The 16,280-nt window shown below is 38.7% G+C and overlaps 1 protein-coding gene across 3 annotated transcripts; it reads left to right on the top strand.

The window, feature by feature from the left end:
* On the top strand, positions 671-15,781 carry DNA2 (DNA replication helicase/nuclease 2). 3 transcript variants are annotated; one of them, XM_021398199.1, is made up of 21 exons: positions 671-807; positions 937-1,109; positions 2,014-2,197; positions 3,662-3,807; positions 4,180-4,305; positions 4,743-4,962; positions 5,472-5,589; positions 5,901-6,066; positions 6,664-6,858; positions 7,676-7,906; positions 8,264-8,380; positions 8,475-8,584; positions 9,779-9,888; positions 10,842-11,066; positions 11,579-11,772; positions 11,876-11,965; positions 12,064-12,256; positions 12,753-12,842; positions 13,460-13,642; positions 13,784-13,930; positions 14,551-15,781. In XM_021398199.1, exons 2-21 carry the CDS (start codon positions 943-945, stop codon positions 14,605-14,607), a joined length of 3,069 nt encoding a protein of 1,022 aa, XP_021253874.1. In that variant the 5' UTR covers positions 671-807; positions 937-942; the 3' UTR covers positions 14,608-15,781. The 3 variants fall into 3 exon arrangements, with proteins under 3 accessions (XP_021253874.1, XP_021253875.1, XP_021253876.1); XM_021398200.1 differs by having other exon boundaries at positions 13,784-13,966; positions 15,258-15,781; XM_021398201.1 differs by lacking the exons at positions 671-807; positions 2,014-2,197 and having other exon boundaries at positions 1,024-1,109.

The raw sequence follows: 16,280 nt of genomic DNA, 5'->3' as shown, positions 1-16,280 counted from the left end.
TATGAGGGTTACCCGTAGGAAAAGGGGCTCACTTAAGTGCTAACTTACCTTTCAAATTTCAAGCTGGATGCTCCTGCTGGGCACCTATCCCCTGGGCAGCATTGTATTTGCAGGGCTGGAGTGCAGTCCCGTTTCCCAGTGTCTGGCTACATTAGAGATACAAGACCAAACTCTATTCATTTTTTTCCCTGGCATTTTAAGTGCAGAACACTGATATACCGAGAGTAGACTTAATACCTGCATCCTTCAGTCCTAGCTCGACGTGATAGTTTTGGAGCAGGAACGTTTTCCTGAAGTAGTGTTGTGACGAAAAGGAAGCAAAGGGGACAAACGCGTGTCTGAGACTGCTGCATCGCCTCAGAGAGCTGCTGCCCGGCTGCAGGTGTTTGTCACAGGGAAAGCTCAACTCCTGGGCTGAGGTTCACCCCCAAAAATTTGAGAGAGAAAAGCACCTTTAGTTCTACTTTTTACCACTATCCCGTTACGAGGAGCGCTGACCGGCAGGCGAGCCACAACCGCGCACGCACAAGTGACCGTTAGACTCCCTCACGGCGCTCCCGCATCTTCAGCTTTTCATCCCGCGCGCGGGAAGCGCGCACCGCCCTCCGGCAACTCCCATTGGCTGCTCTACCTTCCTCCCCACCAATGCCCGAGCTGGGGGTGGGGCTTGTGGGCAGGCGGGAGGGGCGAGCTCTGGTGCGCCTGCGCCTGCGGGGTCGTTGGTGAGCAGCGTGGCGGCGATTTCGGTTGTGCTGCGTTGCGGGGCCGAGGCGAGGTTGGCTGTGGTGTTCTGCGCGGGAAGGACAGGTAGCGCCTGGGTGGCGGGATGGAGAAGGGGGAGGGCCGAGCCGAGCCGATTCCTGTGTACGGCTGGTCTGGTTCCTTACCAAGCACTGCAAAGGCTTTGGCTGTTTTAACTGTACCTTCGGTTTTCAGAAGAAGATGACCGACCCCGCTAACGCGGTGCTCAGGAGCGGGCTGAACAACAGGTATCGCGTGCTGGCGGTCCGCGTGGTGCGGGGAGAGGGAAGTGACCCTGAGAAGCACCTGGTCGTCACCTCTTCCTCTTCGCTGAGAGATGCGGAGCTGTGCGTCCTTCAGAACAGCTGGTAAGCCATGCAGCGGTGTGGCCGTCTGAAGGGAGGGCCGAGTACTGAGTTATCGGTGGGGGAGTCCCCGTCCCTGGAGGCGGCGCGGAGCCGTGGAGATGCGGCACTGAGGGATGTGCGCGGTGGGGCTGGGCTGGGTGAGCTGAGAGGGCTATTCCAACCCGAATGATGTTGTGATTCTAATTTAGTTTGTGTCGTATTACAGTAATTGGAAGCATTTTAAATGGTGTACTCTCTCCACCGCTCTTTTTTGAGGAGGAAAGTCTGTAAAACATGATTTGTACAGTACGTTAAAATGTTAGCTTGAGCTGTTCCGTTTCTTTCAAGCGTGAATCAATGAGGATTCTAACTTAGGTGTTTGTGCACTATGTGATATATCGTAGAAGAGAGGACTGGCTTAGAATTCTGAAACCTGTGAGCATGGACGTTGCAGTTTCGCACTGCTTTTTGTGTTGTATCCAAGTCTGGAAAACGGGAGGGAAAAGAAAGTCAAGGCAAGCTTTGGAAGATGACATGTAAAGGATCTTGACCTTGAAACATGTCGATCAGTGAAAATATTTTGATATTATTGATAAAGTATTTTGAGATTTTGCTGAGCTTCTGAAGCAGTTTAAGTCTTTAAATAAAAAGGAAGAACTCATACAATGATAAACTGTAGTATGTCAGTATAAAATAGAACAGTTCTGAAATGACTGAAACGATGGATCTGGAATGACTTGAAATCATCAGGATTTCTCTTAATGTAGGCTATTTTGATGCATGAACTAGTGCTCAGAACTAAAGTTTTCTCAGTAAAAAGCTCATAGTAACCTCAGGTTTTAAAGTATGCTGAATCTGTTATGTTGATTTCTTATACATGGTATCCTTTGCTTGCAAATTGTTGTTTAAATGTTTTGCTTTATAGGGAGTCTGTTCCAGTTGTTCCAGGAGATATCGTTCATTTAGAAGGGGACTGTAGCTCTGGTACCTGGATAATAAATGAGCAGTCTGGATATCTCATTCTTTACCCAGATTTGCTGCTCTCTGGCACTACGATATCAAGTAGCATTCGATGTATGAGAAAAGCGGTGCTGAGTGAAAGGTTTAGGGTAAGTGTTAATGCTAGAGCATCACATGTTCCAATGGGCTAATGTTTCAACTGAGAAAGATGGCTTAGCTCAATACTAAGACTGTTTGAGATGTGGTATTGTAAAACGTCAGTAGCCACTCATAATATTTACAAAAAAAGAACAGTTCAGAGGGGAAGCTTTCTGTTTGGACTACTTGTGTTTGGGTTTTTTTGTTTGGTTGGTTTTGAGAATTTCAGTTGAAATAATCCTGTATTCTTAATGCAGAAAATGGGTACAAAAATATTCTTCTCCCTGTAATTTTCTGGCAACTTCTTTTATACTCTTTTTTTTGCTCCTAGCCATGTTTTCTTGTGCATATGAATCTTTTGCGAGGTGTGCACCTCTTGTTGGCTATACAAAAATGTTATCTCATTTGACCAGTAAAAAACTTCTGAAAAATCGACCAGTTCAGTGAAGGCTTTTCTAGTGCCCCATGAGAAGCACGTGTTAGCTCAAGATCTAGCTGCTGTATGCCTGTACTGTAATCAGGGCTAATTCTGGACTCTGAATGCAAGTGTGCTGGAACTTGGAGAGAGGAAAGATTTCTTGTGGTAGTGTCCTTGCTGACACATGAATGACAGAGAAGCAATGAATGCCAGTTCTAGCTGAGGAAAACTAGACATGGTGACAGTGTAAGTCCAAATGGGCAAAGGAACTGCAGTGAAGTGGTAAACAGGCTGGCTGGGGAACCGTGGCTGGAACAAGAAATCAAAGTGTAGGACGTTCAGATTGAGAAGAGATGTCAACAGGAAGCCTTCATTAGAGGAGTAATGGGAATAGGTTAATTGCTGGGAAGGGACAATGCAAAGAGGCCTGACTCCGTGATGACACCACTCTCGAGTTGTGACTGGATCTCACAGCTGCCAGTTGTGTGAAAGATAGCATTCACTACCAAACAAACTGATTAGCTTTCCAGCTGTTTGGTGGTGGCTTATGCAGAGGTCATAATTTATCCAGTCCTGGCAGTGGGTCAGGTGGGTTTCTGAGCCATTCTGGTGTTCGAAAAATTTTATGCGAGTTCATAGAACACAGGAAATTGCTTCATGTATGCATAATGTGAATTTAATATTTCTAAGATAGTAAAGATTGTTGCATTAGGAAATGCTGCTGTTAATACTGTTCACAAGGAAAACTTGCTCGAAATACACTTTAAAATGTGAATTTATTCCTTGTTTAATTACATAGGGATTGTATCCTAATAGCAGATTTGGAATAAAAATGGGAGACAAAGCAATAGGAGAGACTCACTGCAGTTTGGCTGTACTTGCAGTCACATTTGAATCTATATTAATGGATTCAAAGGGAGATGAAAGATCTAACAATTTTGCTATTAAACAATAGAAATGAGTCACATGCAGCAAATAAACCCAGAAATTCTGTAGAAAACTTGCATGAAGAGAACGGGAATCTTAACATTTTTATGCTGTATTACTTCTATTGTAGGGCTCTGAGTGTGGTTCACGGCAGACGCTCATTGGTACAATTCTTCATGAAATTTTCCAGCAATCTGTAACAAATAACTTGTCACCTGAAAAAGTAGAGGAACTAGCAAATAAAATTGTATATGGGCAAAAGTATCTTAAAGAAATGTAAGTAGCATTACAAGTATATGTTTTTATGTTTGGAAGACTAGATGCTTTAACAAATTGTTACTGTTATTAGGAGAGTGTTCTACCAAACAACCTTGCTTAATGACATTTTGGTATCTCTTATATTTCCCTGTTCCATAATGTAATTTAATACGCCTGCCCTGCTGTAGTTAAATTGGAAACGTAGTTTCTTTCTTGTAATGGGTGCTCAGCTGTAGTTTTATGAATTAATCATGTGATGTGAACACATTGTCTGTGTTTTAAAGATGTTTCTTCAAACTTGACAATTATTTCCATGAATGTGAAGTACCTTGGTACCAAAGGTGATGCTAATGTTGCTATTGTCCTAATGCAAATGGCTTTATTTTGTAGGTATCACTTAAAGTTGAAACAAACAGAGATAATGCAAGAGATAGAAGAATATTTGCCTTCATTTTTTAAGTGGACAGAAGAGTTCATGTGCAATCCAGCTAATCAAAATAAAATGCAACTAAAACTGTAAGTATCCAGAATTAGAAATTAAAACCATCCTTAACTGTGTATCTTATTTATCACACTTTTAATTTTTAGAAGAGGTCTTTATACAAATCTCTTCAGTGATATGGAACAGTTCATTGCCTTGATCCCTAAATAGCTAGTATCAAGCTCTGTATTTAGTTGCAGTTACGCATAGTGGGAAAGACATTAAAAATGATCGATATAAAGCTACCAAAAGCAGTTTTAAGATTCTATTTTAGCTTTAAACCTTAAGTGAATAGCAAAGCTACATGCCAACTTGCGATATAAAATAACTTCATGACGCTTCCTCCACCAATGGAAAGATAGGTTCTGTGAGACTTAATATACTTCTTAAGTGGGTACATGCAGTAATGCATTTTAATGTTGAAATATTAAGGAAAATTATTAACTTCCCACTTCCTTTGGTTTCTTCCTAGACCGAGTGAAGATAAAGCAGGAGATTGCTCTTCTAAGGTAGAAATTGTAGATATCTTAGACATTGAAGAGAATATTTGGTCTCCCAGGTTTGGATTGAAGGGAAAGATTGATGTTACAGCCAGGGTGAAAATCCATCGCCAGTCTGGCATACAGTCCAGGATAATGCCATTAGAGCTCAAGTCTGGCAAGGAAACGAACTCTATAGAGCACAGAAGTCAGGTACAAAATAAGTGTAATTTGTCTATTGGCAGCTATAAGTAATCGGTTTTATTAGAATGACTTACTTTGTCTTAAGAATATGGAATGTTTTGTTTGTACGTTGTGTAATCTGGATTTATGGATGACCGACCCTGACATGCTCAGAGCTGCAGAATAAAAAATTAACGGAGGTGTGGGATATATGTTTATTTAATGCTTTCAAATATCCTTATGGCTTTTATCCTGAAAAAATTGTTGATTAGTCTCTTCTTACTACACGTTCAATTATTAGCTTGAGGCAAAGAGCTTCAAGAATTATCATTGCACATCTTGACAGATAGTAGCCGTGTATAAGCTTTTGTTAAGGAAGATGTCTTTTAATTCAAATGCTTGGTTAGAGATGCTTTTTAGTAATGCTTTCTAAGTTATTTCTAATAGTAATGGCTTTTTACATAAGTTATTTTAAAAACCTGTATTTAGCATTTTTAATATACATGACACATCATAAGTTTTATGTAAAATGTTTGCAGGTTGTCCTGTATACGTTGTTGAATTTAGAACGGAGAGTGGATCCCGAAGCTGGCTTTCTTCTTTATCTTAAGACTGGTACTATGTATCCTGTTACTGGAACTCGCATGGATAGAAGAGGTGACATTGTCCCCCTGCCCTGGAAACCCGTACTTAACTAGCTTAATTATAATGAAGCATTTTAGTAATAGTTGAGCTTACAGGAGTTACTCTCATGAACCAATTTATACTTGGAAGTATTAGTTGTCATTAATTTATTCTAGTAAGTTATGTTCAAAACTTAAATATGTTTTATTAATACTACATTAGGATTTTGCCATGTGAGTATCCACTTCATAGCTGACTTAGGTGTGATGCCTAGTTTCTTTTGAATTAAGAATGATTAAAAGCTACGCTTAAAATATCAGCTTAGTTTGTTCTTTTCTTGACAGAATTAATAAAGCTAAGAAACCAGGTGGCCTTCTACTTAATGCACAGTACATATACATCTGCTGTGGGAAGACAGCATTCTCAGCTTGCTGCTTTGCCTCCTGTAATTGATGACAGCCAAGCCTGTAAATACTGTTCCCAAGTACACAATTGCTTTCTGTATAGCAGGTAAAAAAAAACCAACAACCATACCCTAGTTTGACTCTTGTTTTTTAAATAAGAATAATTGCAACCTTCGATAGTGCTGTTTTATCTTTGTGATTTGATGGCTTATTATTTCTTTGATAACTCTTGCACTCCAAAACAGTGTTCCATAGACTCCAGCGTAACTTTTACAGTCTACAGTTTACATTTTTATATGCATGATTACGTATAAATGCCTATTGATGACTAGTTACAAGGTGAGTTGACTTGAAGTCTGTTTTTGTATTAACTGTTAAATCCCATTTGCTTAATGGTATTGGTATTCATATTTTACTAAAAAAGGAATAAAAGATGAAATACTTGAATGTTTGCAGAACTATTTTTGAGTTGTCTTCAATTGGTCTTTAACCTATTGTCCCTAATTCAAAATCATGGAGATGATGTAAATTTATTGAATGAGATTATATGAACAAAGGACATATAATCAACTTTATTTCAGTGATGACAAATTAAGTGGTATGTTTTTCAGTGTTACAGTATAAACTTAAATTAGTGTTATATACACATAGACTTGGAAGAAAGGTGATGGAAGTTGTTGCCTGTGTTTGGTTCTACTCGTAGAGCTGTAGAAGAAAGGATGGCGAGTGTGTCTTTTCCTCCTGCTATGGTACCTATTATTGAAAAAGAGACACAGCACCTTAAACCCTCACATTTAGAGTATTTCAGTCTGTGGTATCTGATGTTAACCTTGGAGATGCAAACTGGAGAGAGTAAGAAGGGGTATAAAAGCATATGGTTGATACCTTCTTTGGAAAGGTAAGGTGAATTTCTAACCTGGTACAAATGAGTACTTAGAAGTGAGGCATTGTCAACGCGTAATTTTTCTATTGCTTGTAGAAATAGTCAGACATACTTCTTGTAAAGTAGAGTTTGTTTGAGATGTGAGCAGATGAAATCATTAGCTTACTACGTTTATAGGTTTTATGTTTTTGATATACGTTGTTTTTTGTTGTTGTTGCCATTAAGTCATGTACAGGAAGCAGTAAACTAATTGCAGTCTCAGCCTTCAGTAGTAGAAATTGTATCATTTTGTTTCAGTCCCTGAGGGCTGAGGCTGGATGTTGACTGTGAGTCCAGCTCATTGCACTGGTTTTCTGAGGGTTTATTTGGCAAATAATGAGGTATTTTGGGCCATGCTCCTATGCTTGCCTAAGAACACAGGTAAACACTGACTAAGGGCTCTTGCTGCCCCAAGTACATAGTATCTTACATTACTGGACCTAGTAGCTGTGCAAAAATTAATGAGTGGTTTGTGGGCCCATTTCAATGCGTTTGTTACTGTGTTTTTTTTAGGTGAAACAAGCAACTTATTAAGCAAATATTAAACGTTTTAGTGAAGTGCATCCATATGTTTCAATATTCAATTTTTAGCAGGAAGTTATCTATAATTTTATTTTAGATATCAGGGTCTCTTCTTGAAGGAAGTATAAGGTGTTCATATATCTTTATAATTCTTTTCTGGTCATAGTGGCTATTGTAAATGGACTAATTTTTTAAGTTCTCACGTATATAAATTATCTTACTGAGTGGATCTTATAGTGGAAAAATTAATTTCTTCATAATATCTTCACAGAGAGAAGGCTGGAGACTGTGTTGGAAACATGATCAGAATTGATCAAGTTCAGGAAGTTTCTGAAGGACAATATCTGCATTCTTTCCAGCGTAAAAATGGTGCTGTACCTGGAGCAAACCTATTGATTGGTGATAGAGTTGTTGTGAGTGGAGAAGAAAATGGTTTACTTGGTTTGGCTACTGGCTACGTGAAAGAAATCAGTGCGACAAAAATCTCCTGTTTGTTGGGCAGGTAATAGGACAGAAGGAAAAACATCTACTTGACAGCACTGTGATATGGGCTTCAAGAAATGCACTTACAGGTCTCAAAAAAGCTCTGATATGGCCCGACTCTTTTTGTTTGGCTTGGGGAGGTATGCCTCTAAAAGTCCTGCATCCTGACTGAAGATGTCAGATCAGTATCTATGCCTAGATATTTGCCTATGTCTCCAATGTAAGTTTCTACGGATACTCTGATTATTGTTGTTATTAGTAACTTTAATTATTCAGACTACACTGCGTTGAAATGTGCTCTTATTGATGAGTCTTTCATCATCAACATACTGTTTGTAAACAGAATTGATACGTGCATGTTACTGTCATCCTTCAGGAATTTATCAAAGCTCTCCAAGAGTACTACGTTTAGGTTGGATCATGAAGAAGGAGACTGTGGTATAGGAGTTCCCTTTGAAAACCTCTCTAAACTGATGAAAGATTCCCCAGTCAGGTATGAAGAATCAAATTAATTTCAGACATTGAGTATTTTTAGGTGGTTTCTCAATGAGAAACTCATGATTCTTGTATTTCTCTTTCCATCCAAGTGAAAAGCTCCGCGACTTGATAATTGACTTCCGCAAACCTCGTTTTATTCAGCATTTGAGCTCAGTCCTTCCTCCAGAAGCAAAGGAAGCTGTTGCAAATATTTTAAAGGGTATTAAGTCTTTGTTTTTTTTCCTCCCAAAGTCTTCTGTTTAATAGCATATCTCTATTGCCAAAGCATTTATTACACTAAATACAGGTTTTCTTTTTTTTTTTTTCTCTACATCAGGGTCTAGTAGTAATTTTTTGTTTAAAAATAAAACAAGTTCTGGCATTACATGTCTTTCTGTGATTAAATCAGTCAAGCTAATTGGCAGACATGACCAGATGTTTGCTTAGAATTTTGTTTTACTTTTATTAGTTCCTGTAGCTTGCGGTTTGAGTACTCTCTAATCGTTACAAAATTGGGAACAAGGAAGACTCTTGGGATAGAAGAAGTGGACTTTGAGGTTGCAGAAGGAAGGAAATGGGCTTTGGTGTAAATATTCACTTCTATAGGTGCTGACTTATTGACTACTCTGTAATATGTGAAGCTTTGTGGCACTCCTGTTTTTTAAAACAAAGGATGTATGTGATAGTGTCGTATAGTCAGTGAAAATACTCATTACCGCTGACAGAGTTGCCTGTGAAAACAGAAATTTAACGTAATTGTCTTAAAACAAATAACTTATAAAAACTTTCTGAAAACTAAAAGATGCACCTTGTTGCTTTGAGGTCTGCTTCAAATAAGAATTTTGCCCAGCCTCCTAGCAAACCCATGAAAGGGAAGGAAGTGAGAGGAAGGTGTATGTGCTGGAACTCAAGAATGATGGAATAACAAGTACTGGAAGACAGGGAGTAACAATTCCTCCCCATACTTGCAAACAAAACCTGGCTTTCAGTAAGACACCAATAACTCTACGTGCTCCTTCATTTTTTTTGCTTGAGCTTTCCTAATCCAAATAACCAGACTATACTGCTCATCTGCATCAGAACAGGGAAAAACTGCTCTAGTTTCTTGTGGTGTTTTTTTTTTTCCAAGCAAGATGATGCTATCTGTGCAATTCACTTTGCGTGTTTGAACATGAAAGCATGTATGATAAAATAAAAATAGAAAATAAAATAGAAACAAGATATCACATGGTGGTCGTTTAGGATATCAGAAAAAATAAGTCACAAAAGGCCACAAAACTTCTTCAATGATTTGTTTCTGGGACTGTAGTACAGACCCTGTACTACTTGTCTGCGTATGGCAATGTTGAACATTATTACTCTAGCAAGTATAATAATTATGAAGTGTAGACATTTTATTTTTTCTTCTTTCAAGGTCTGAATAAGCCTCAGAAACAAGCGATGAAACAAGTGTTACTTTCAAAAGACTACACACTTATTGTGGGCATGCCTGGAACAGGAAAAACTACTACAATATGTGCTCTGGTAAGATCTTGTGCTTTGATTTTGAAAAGATTTGTAAGATTTGATGAGCATTAAACACATTTTATGCTTTTCTCAAGTAATTGCCCTAACTTAGTGTACTGCTATTTGCATAGCTTCAAAGAAGAAAATGTTTGTTTATGTAAGAACTGTTATTTGGTAGAACTAAAAATCTGTTCTGTGGAATAGGACTGTCTTTTGCTTCTGTGGGAATATGTGAGAGGGAAGAAATTGAAGTAATACTGAATCACTTTGTGACATTTTAATGTTAAAAATCTTTGTCCCCCAATCCTCAAGTCTTGAATCACAGCTCAAAAAAAGGACTCCTTGGGGATGTCTGTAGCTTGCCCAATGGGAATGTTATAAACCAAAGATGCATGGTCCGGTAGCCAACTCCTCTGGCTAGTGGTTCTCCCTCCCCAGAAATGGGCTGTAGGAACTTACTGGACTGGGGCTGTGGGCTGAGTAAGTTGTTTGTGAAAGAAGTGACATTTTCATTTCTGCATGAGAACTGGTGGGGAAATAGGAAGATGGAGAGCGAGCAAGCTGCTGCTGTTACCAGATCAGCTCATTCTACTGAATCTGATGTTAAACTGTCATGGAGAAAAGTGTTTCTAGAATTGGTCTGCAGGACTTCTGCATACAGTGTTGATATTCTTTGGCACGCTGCCTTTTTAATGCAGATCGCAGATGTGTGTAGATGTTCTTCTCTTACTGTTCTGTAGCACACGTAGTTAGCCTGCTGTTTAGGAGAGGCATCAGATCCATTGCTCATATTCCCTTGACAATGGCTCAATAGCCAATTTGGCTGGGAAGAATTACATTAATGATGTCATACTTGCTGTTGACTCCATCTGAAACTTAGTGTTCCACCCCAGCCTTGGTCAAACTAAAGATTGCTGAATCTGTATGTAGGCTAAAAGCATTTTCTTTTCTTTCTCTTCTCCACTCACTAGGTGAGAATTCTCTCTGCTTGTGGCTTCAGTGTTCTTCTGACTAGCTTTACACACACTGCTGTAGACAATATCCTGCTGAAGCTAGCCAAATTCAAAGTAGGCTTCCTGCGTTTGGGACGAGCTCAGAAGGTTCATCCAGATATACGGAAATTTACAGAAGAAGAAATTTGCAAGTCCAAATCAATTAAATCTGTAACAGATTTGGAAGAGCTCTACAACAGTCAGGTGAGAGAAGTGTTTCTGCAAGGCCTGCAATGGATATTGTTAGTATTCTGGTTGTTCAGATGCTGCAGAGCTAGGAACCTATCCCAGAGGTGTGGTACTGGCAGGAGAAATCTGTGCTGAAGAAGATGCTCAATTCCTGCATTGTTGCAATTTCATTACAGCAAGAATGACTAATGTTAGCAGTTTAAAAGCTGAAAAGCATTTGTCATGTTTACACAAAATAACTAATTATTACTTTTAATAATTCCCGAAGAGCTGAAGAAACAGGTGGTGGCACCTTTGAAATAAATTAGTTGAAAGAGTGAAATTTCAAGATGGCAAGACTTTAAGAACACAAAGTCAATATGTGTGCAGTGTGAATTGCACTGATTTCAAGGGCTAAAATGTATTGGTTTTATGTTTAACTTAGTTTATTGAAAAGAAATATGTTGTTTTTTTTTTTTTCTAACCTGAAAAATGTACTGTTGAAGGATTGAAGCTTTCTCTTATTCTTAGTGTGTCTCTATTTTCAGCCAGTGGTAGCAACAGCCTGCATGGGCATAAATCACCCCATCTTTGTTCAGAAGCAGTTTGATTTCTGTATAGTTGATGAAGCTTCCCAAATAAGCCAGCCCATCTGTCTGGGCCCACTGTTCTACTCCAAACGGTTTGTGCTGGTAGGGGACCATCAGCAGCTGCCTCCGCTTGTACAGAATTCAGAAGCAAGGTGAGATAAAATGCTGCTGGACAAATACCCGTAATATGAATTCTGGGAGGGCTCTTGCAATATGTTGTCTGATGTGTTCATGTGAATTATTTTTTTGTACTAGAGATCTTGGTATGAGTGAAAGTTTATTTAAAAGGCTGGAGCAAAACCAAAATGCTGTTGTCCAGTTAACTGTGCAATATAGAATGAACAGGTATGTTAAACTTTTATTTGTTACAGCAGGTTTTTGTTTTTTTAATGTGGGATTGAAACTGCGGGATTTGACACCATTTCTTTCTTCTAAATCCTTAGTAAAATTATGTCACTGAGTAACAAGCTAGTGTATGAAGGAAAACTGGAATGTGGATCAGAGAAGGTCTCAAATGCCACTGCTAATTTGCCAAATCTAAAGATGCTGAAACTGGAGCTTGCAGATGCTTCAAAAACATGGTTAAAAGAAGTACTTGAGCCAAACAAACCTGTATGTTTTCTGAACACTGAGAAGGTAAAGTTAATTTATTTTTCTTCCATTTTTATTTTTTATTTGCTAGAAGGTCCATCTCAAACGTACAAGTTAATCTTCAGTATAAGATTCATGTATTATAGCAGTCAAACAAAACGAAAGGAACCTTCACCAAAAAAGTCTATGTACATACACACACACACACACACACACACACATATATATATATATAGTATGAACTGTGAAATCAGATGAATGAGCCTTGACAGTTTCTTGAGATGACTTGCTCTTACTGGAAACTTGCTGTTGTGAAATGTCTATTAATAGAAACTCCTTTTGGCAGATTGTTTCCACCTGTTTTGTAAATACTCTATTCTGAGATTATTTTGTGGTATAGGTATACTCTCCAAAACTTAGCATTTACTCTTATTTAAAAAAATATATATATATTACAAAAACTACATGGTATGGTGAGTAAAGGATCAGAATACAGTGTGCCTTCGGAGATGGTCATTATTTTCCATTTATATTTTTAAAGGTCCCAGCACCAGAACACGTGGAAAAAGGTGGTGTATGTAATGTGACAGAAGCCAAACTAGTGTTCTTCCTCACGACTTTATTCATTAAGGTATCTTTTACTTGATTATGTTGCTCAAGAGGGACAGTTCTGTAATTAATCTTATATCGCTGTAGAAATTCTGGCCACGTGTGTGGGGTTATTCTTGGAGGGATAACTGTGAGGATAAATTCATGGTTGGCTATGTGTCACTACAACAAGGGCCTGAGGTCTGCATTCAGTTCCCTGTTTCATGCCTGGTTGGAGTTTGGGATGAAAAAAAAGCTGGGTGCTAAATTCTTTAAGAGATGAGAGCTGTCTTTCTTGTGAGGGAGGGGAAGGGATTTGTCTTCCTTCCTTATTTCATCTAGTCAATTTGAGGAGTACTACAGACTAATGAATAGTTCTGCATGTTCATTTCTCAGTCTGAGGAAGAAAATAAAATGAGGATTTTGAGAATACCTGTCTTTGTGCTATGTTAAGACAAAACTTGGGATCTTTCAGTAAATAATATTTGCCTTGGTTAATACCAACTTCATGTAAAGTTCCCGACTTCTTAGGGCAGAGATGGAAGCTTGCAGCACTGTTAAAAAAAAAAAATAAAATAAAGTCTCCTAAAGGCTTCTTAAGCTGTAAAGAATACCCCAAGCTAACTGCAGTGACGGTGTTTTCCCTTTTGTTTTGTTTAGGCTGGCTGTAAGCCTTCAGACATTGGTATTATATCGCCATACAGACATCAGTTGAAAATAATCACTGATTTGATGGCAAGACTCAAGGAGAACAGAGTGGAAGTCAACACTGTAGACAAGTACCAAGGAAGAGACAAAAGTATCATAATTGTGTCTTTTGTTAGGAACAGTAACGATGAAAATGTGAGTTGTTCATCCTAAGCTGATTTTTATTCCACTTTAAAAACTATCCTGGGCCTTAAACTTAGATAAATTTTGAAAGTTATCTACATCCAATTCTGCAACTTAAATAGGAAAAATAACAGTGCATTTTTTATTTCTCAGCTTGGTGCCCTCCTGAAGGATTGGAGACGTCTTAATGTTGCTATCACAAGAGCCAAGCACAAACTCGTTATGGTGGGCTGCGTTCCATCCCTCCGCCGCTATGCTCCTTTGGAGAAGCTGCTCTGCCATCTGCAATCTGAGGCAATGATATCCTTTTTCAACACCTTTTTGTGAAAGGGAAAGGTAAGACTCCTTTGGGTAGGAGGTAAAAATGGGAAGTCCTTTGATCGCTTAGATTATACTTGTAATGCTAAATGACAGCATGGTATAAAATGTGCCAGAAGCACACTTTGATGTCGAGCTAATAGGTGGATCTAGGACTTTCACTCTGTCTTGAAAAGTAGAAATAAAACTCCACGGTGATCTGCAAATCAACTTTGACATAGCTTTTTATTTTAAATTTCTAATGCTTTCACTTTCTGCCTTTTTTTTTTTTTTTTTCCCCATGATCATCTTAGTTTTGGGACACCTTCATGTGTCTTTGGAAGAACAGTGTATTTAAATACCTATTGAGAGAATGGTTCAGGATTAAAGTTCCTAGATTGGAAAATTGTAAAACTCAAATAACCTATTCATCTTTTTCTTCATTCTCTCTGGCATTGTATCAAGTTTGTTCTTGTTTTGGCTCCTTACTTCTATTTAAATAGGAAAGTTAGATGCTTTCTTTACAGACATCAGTAGGTACTCAAACACATTTTCTTGTTTGTTTTGTTTCTGAAAGCAATGCATTACTGAAATGCTTAAGAGCTGCTTCCTTAACTTGCTACATCTTCAATCTCCCAGCAGGGGCTCATGAAAATATCCACAAATGTAACATTTTATGATTGTGAAGACTGAGGGTTCTAGAAGACATTTCTTGTATGTTTTCTTCTGGTGCTGCTGAATGTAAATTATTACTTAGTGGAATGTGAGTGCTGATGTGCACAATTCAATCTGAACAAAGCCAAAACTGAAATGATTTTCAATGATTTTAAATGTTTCCTTCAGTAAAAGTAACAATACACGTTTCTTTAATAAACAGATTGTTAAGCTGGTTGTTTTAGTACCAGGGTATTTGTAACAAACCAGGAATGTCGAGTATTTAGTTCCTTCAGGTCCTGTTTGAGCTATTTCTGTGCTCATTTTTATGTTGGTTAAACGCTTTTCTGCAAATGTGAATAGGGGAAAACTTGAAAAGGAGGGGTGGGCATAACTCAGTGCTGTACTGAGTCACAGTTTTCTGGGCTCAGTTTGATTTTACACACTAAAATGTAGTTTACATCCAGTAATCCCCGTTATTAACATTCCTAGTTAAAATGCTGTATTGTGTGTTTTGGGGAGAAAAATTAAGGAAAATCTTCTTCAAAGCCTCATGTTCTTTGATTTTTAAGTACAGAACAGTTTTATATTTATATTCATAATGTAATGAATCTCTCAGATGAAGCTCCCTTGCTAGTTTGCATAATCCCTTGGTTTTTCCATGCATCTGGGACAGGTGTGATACTGATGCACTGAACTCCCTTTTCTGAGCAGCTGGATTTGCTCAAGTGAAATGCTGCCCAGCGGAAGATCACAGTGAGACTCCTGCTGCTTTCATGCGTGGATTCGTAGTCTTTTCTTCCAAAACAAATGCATCCAATTCCCAGGAAACAAAACTAGAGTTGCAATTGGATGACGGACAGTTTGTATTGAACACGACACCGCTGCTCAGAAAGCACCTAAACTCCTCAGTCATCCAATTAGGTGCTTTCTGAGCAGCGGTGTCGTGTTCAATACAAACTGTCCTTTACCTCACGTGCTACGTTGATACTGAGATGTTTTTGCAGAGGTCACGGCTGGAAATGTCCAGTTTTTGATTCTTCAAAATCCTTGGTGCTTAGCTCCTCTTGGGTCGATGTGAAGTAGTTGTGTGTAGAGCTGCACACAGTTTTAGATGTTAAGTGCTAATTTGTGTACTTCTTGAAACTGCTCTTTCCTTTTGCCAAGTCTGGAATAATAAATTTTGGTGTTGGTTTTGTACTTGGTGTTTGTTTTTTGTAATACAGACATCTTGGGACAGTACAAAACCAAGGTGAAAGAGGGCAGTGTGGCTGCAGCTCTGGGTCTTCTGGAAAGTAAAATAACGGGGCCGGGGGTCAGGGGAAATTGCTCTTCAAATACGCTCTTACTAAAGTAGAGATTTCAGGGTAACATATTCTTGCATAATTTTTCATTCTACGATTTGGATCTGTGGGTGCAGAAGTCTTAAAATGTAGCCTTTCTCTTACACTGAATTGTTGTGAGTACAAAAGAACAGTGCTGCAGTTCGTTACCTACTCCTAAAGGGGAAGAAAGGGAGTGGAGCAGATACCCGCCGATAGTGCAGCCATGTTTTGGGCTGGTAGTCTTTTAAATCCAACAAATGAGGAACGAAGTGATTAATCTTCCTTTTACCTGCGTCACTTTTGAAACAAGGCTTTCTCACGCAGGTACCGTCTGTGAGGCCAGGGTTGAGCACTGCCTCAGTGTTGTAAGTTTT

The sequence above is a fragment of the Numida meleagris genome, chromosome 5 (genome assembly GCF_002078875.1).
Source record: "Numida meleagris isolate 19003 breed g44 Domestic line chromosome 5, NumMel1.0, whole genome shotgun sequence".
In the NCBI taxonomy this organism is placed as follows: Eukaryota; Metazoa; Chordata; class Aves; order Galliformes; family Numididae; genus Numida; species Numida meleagris.
This window is presented reverse-complemented; position numbering and strand designations above follow the sequence as displayed.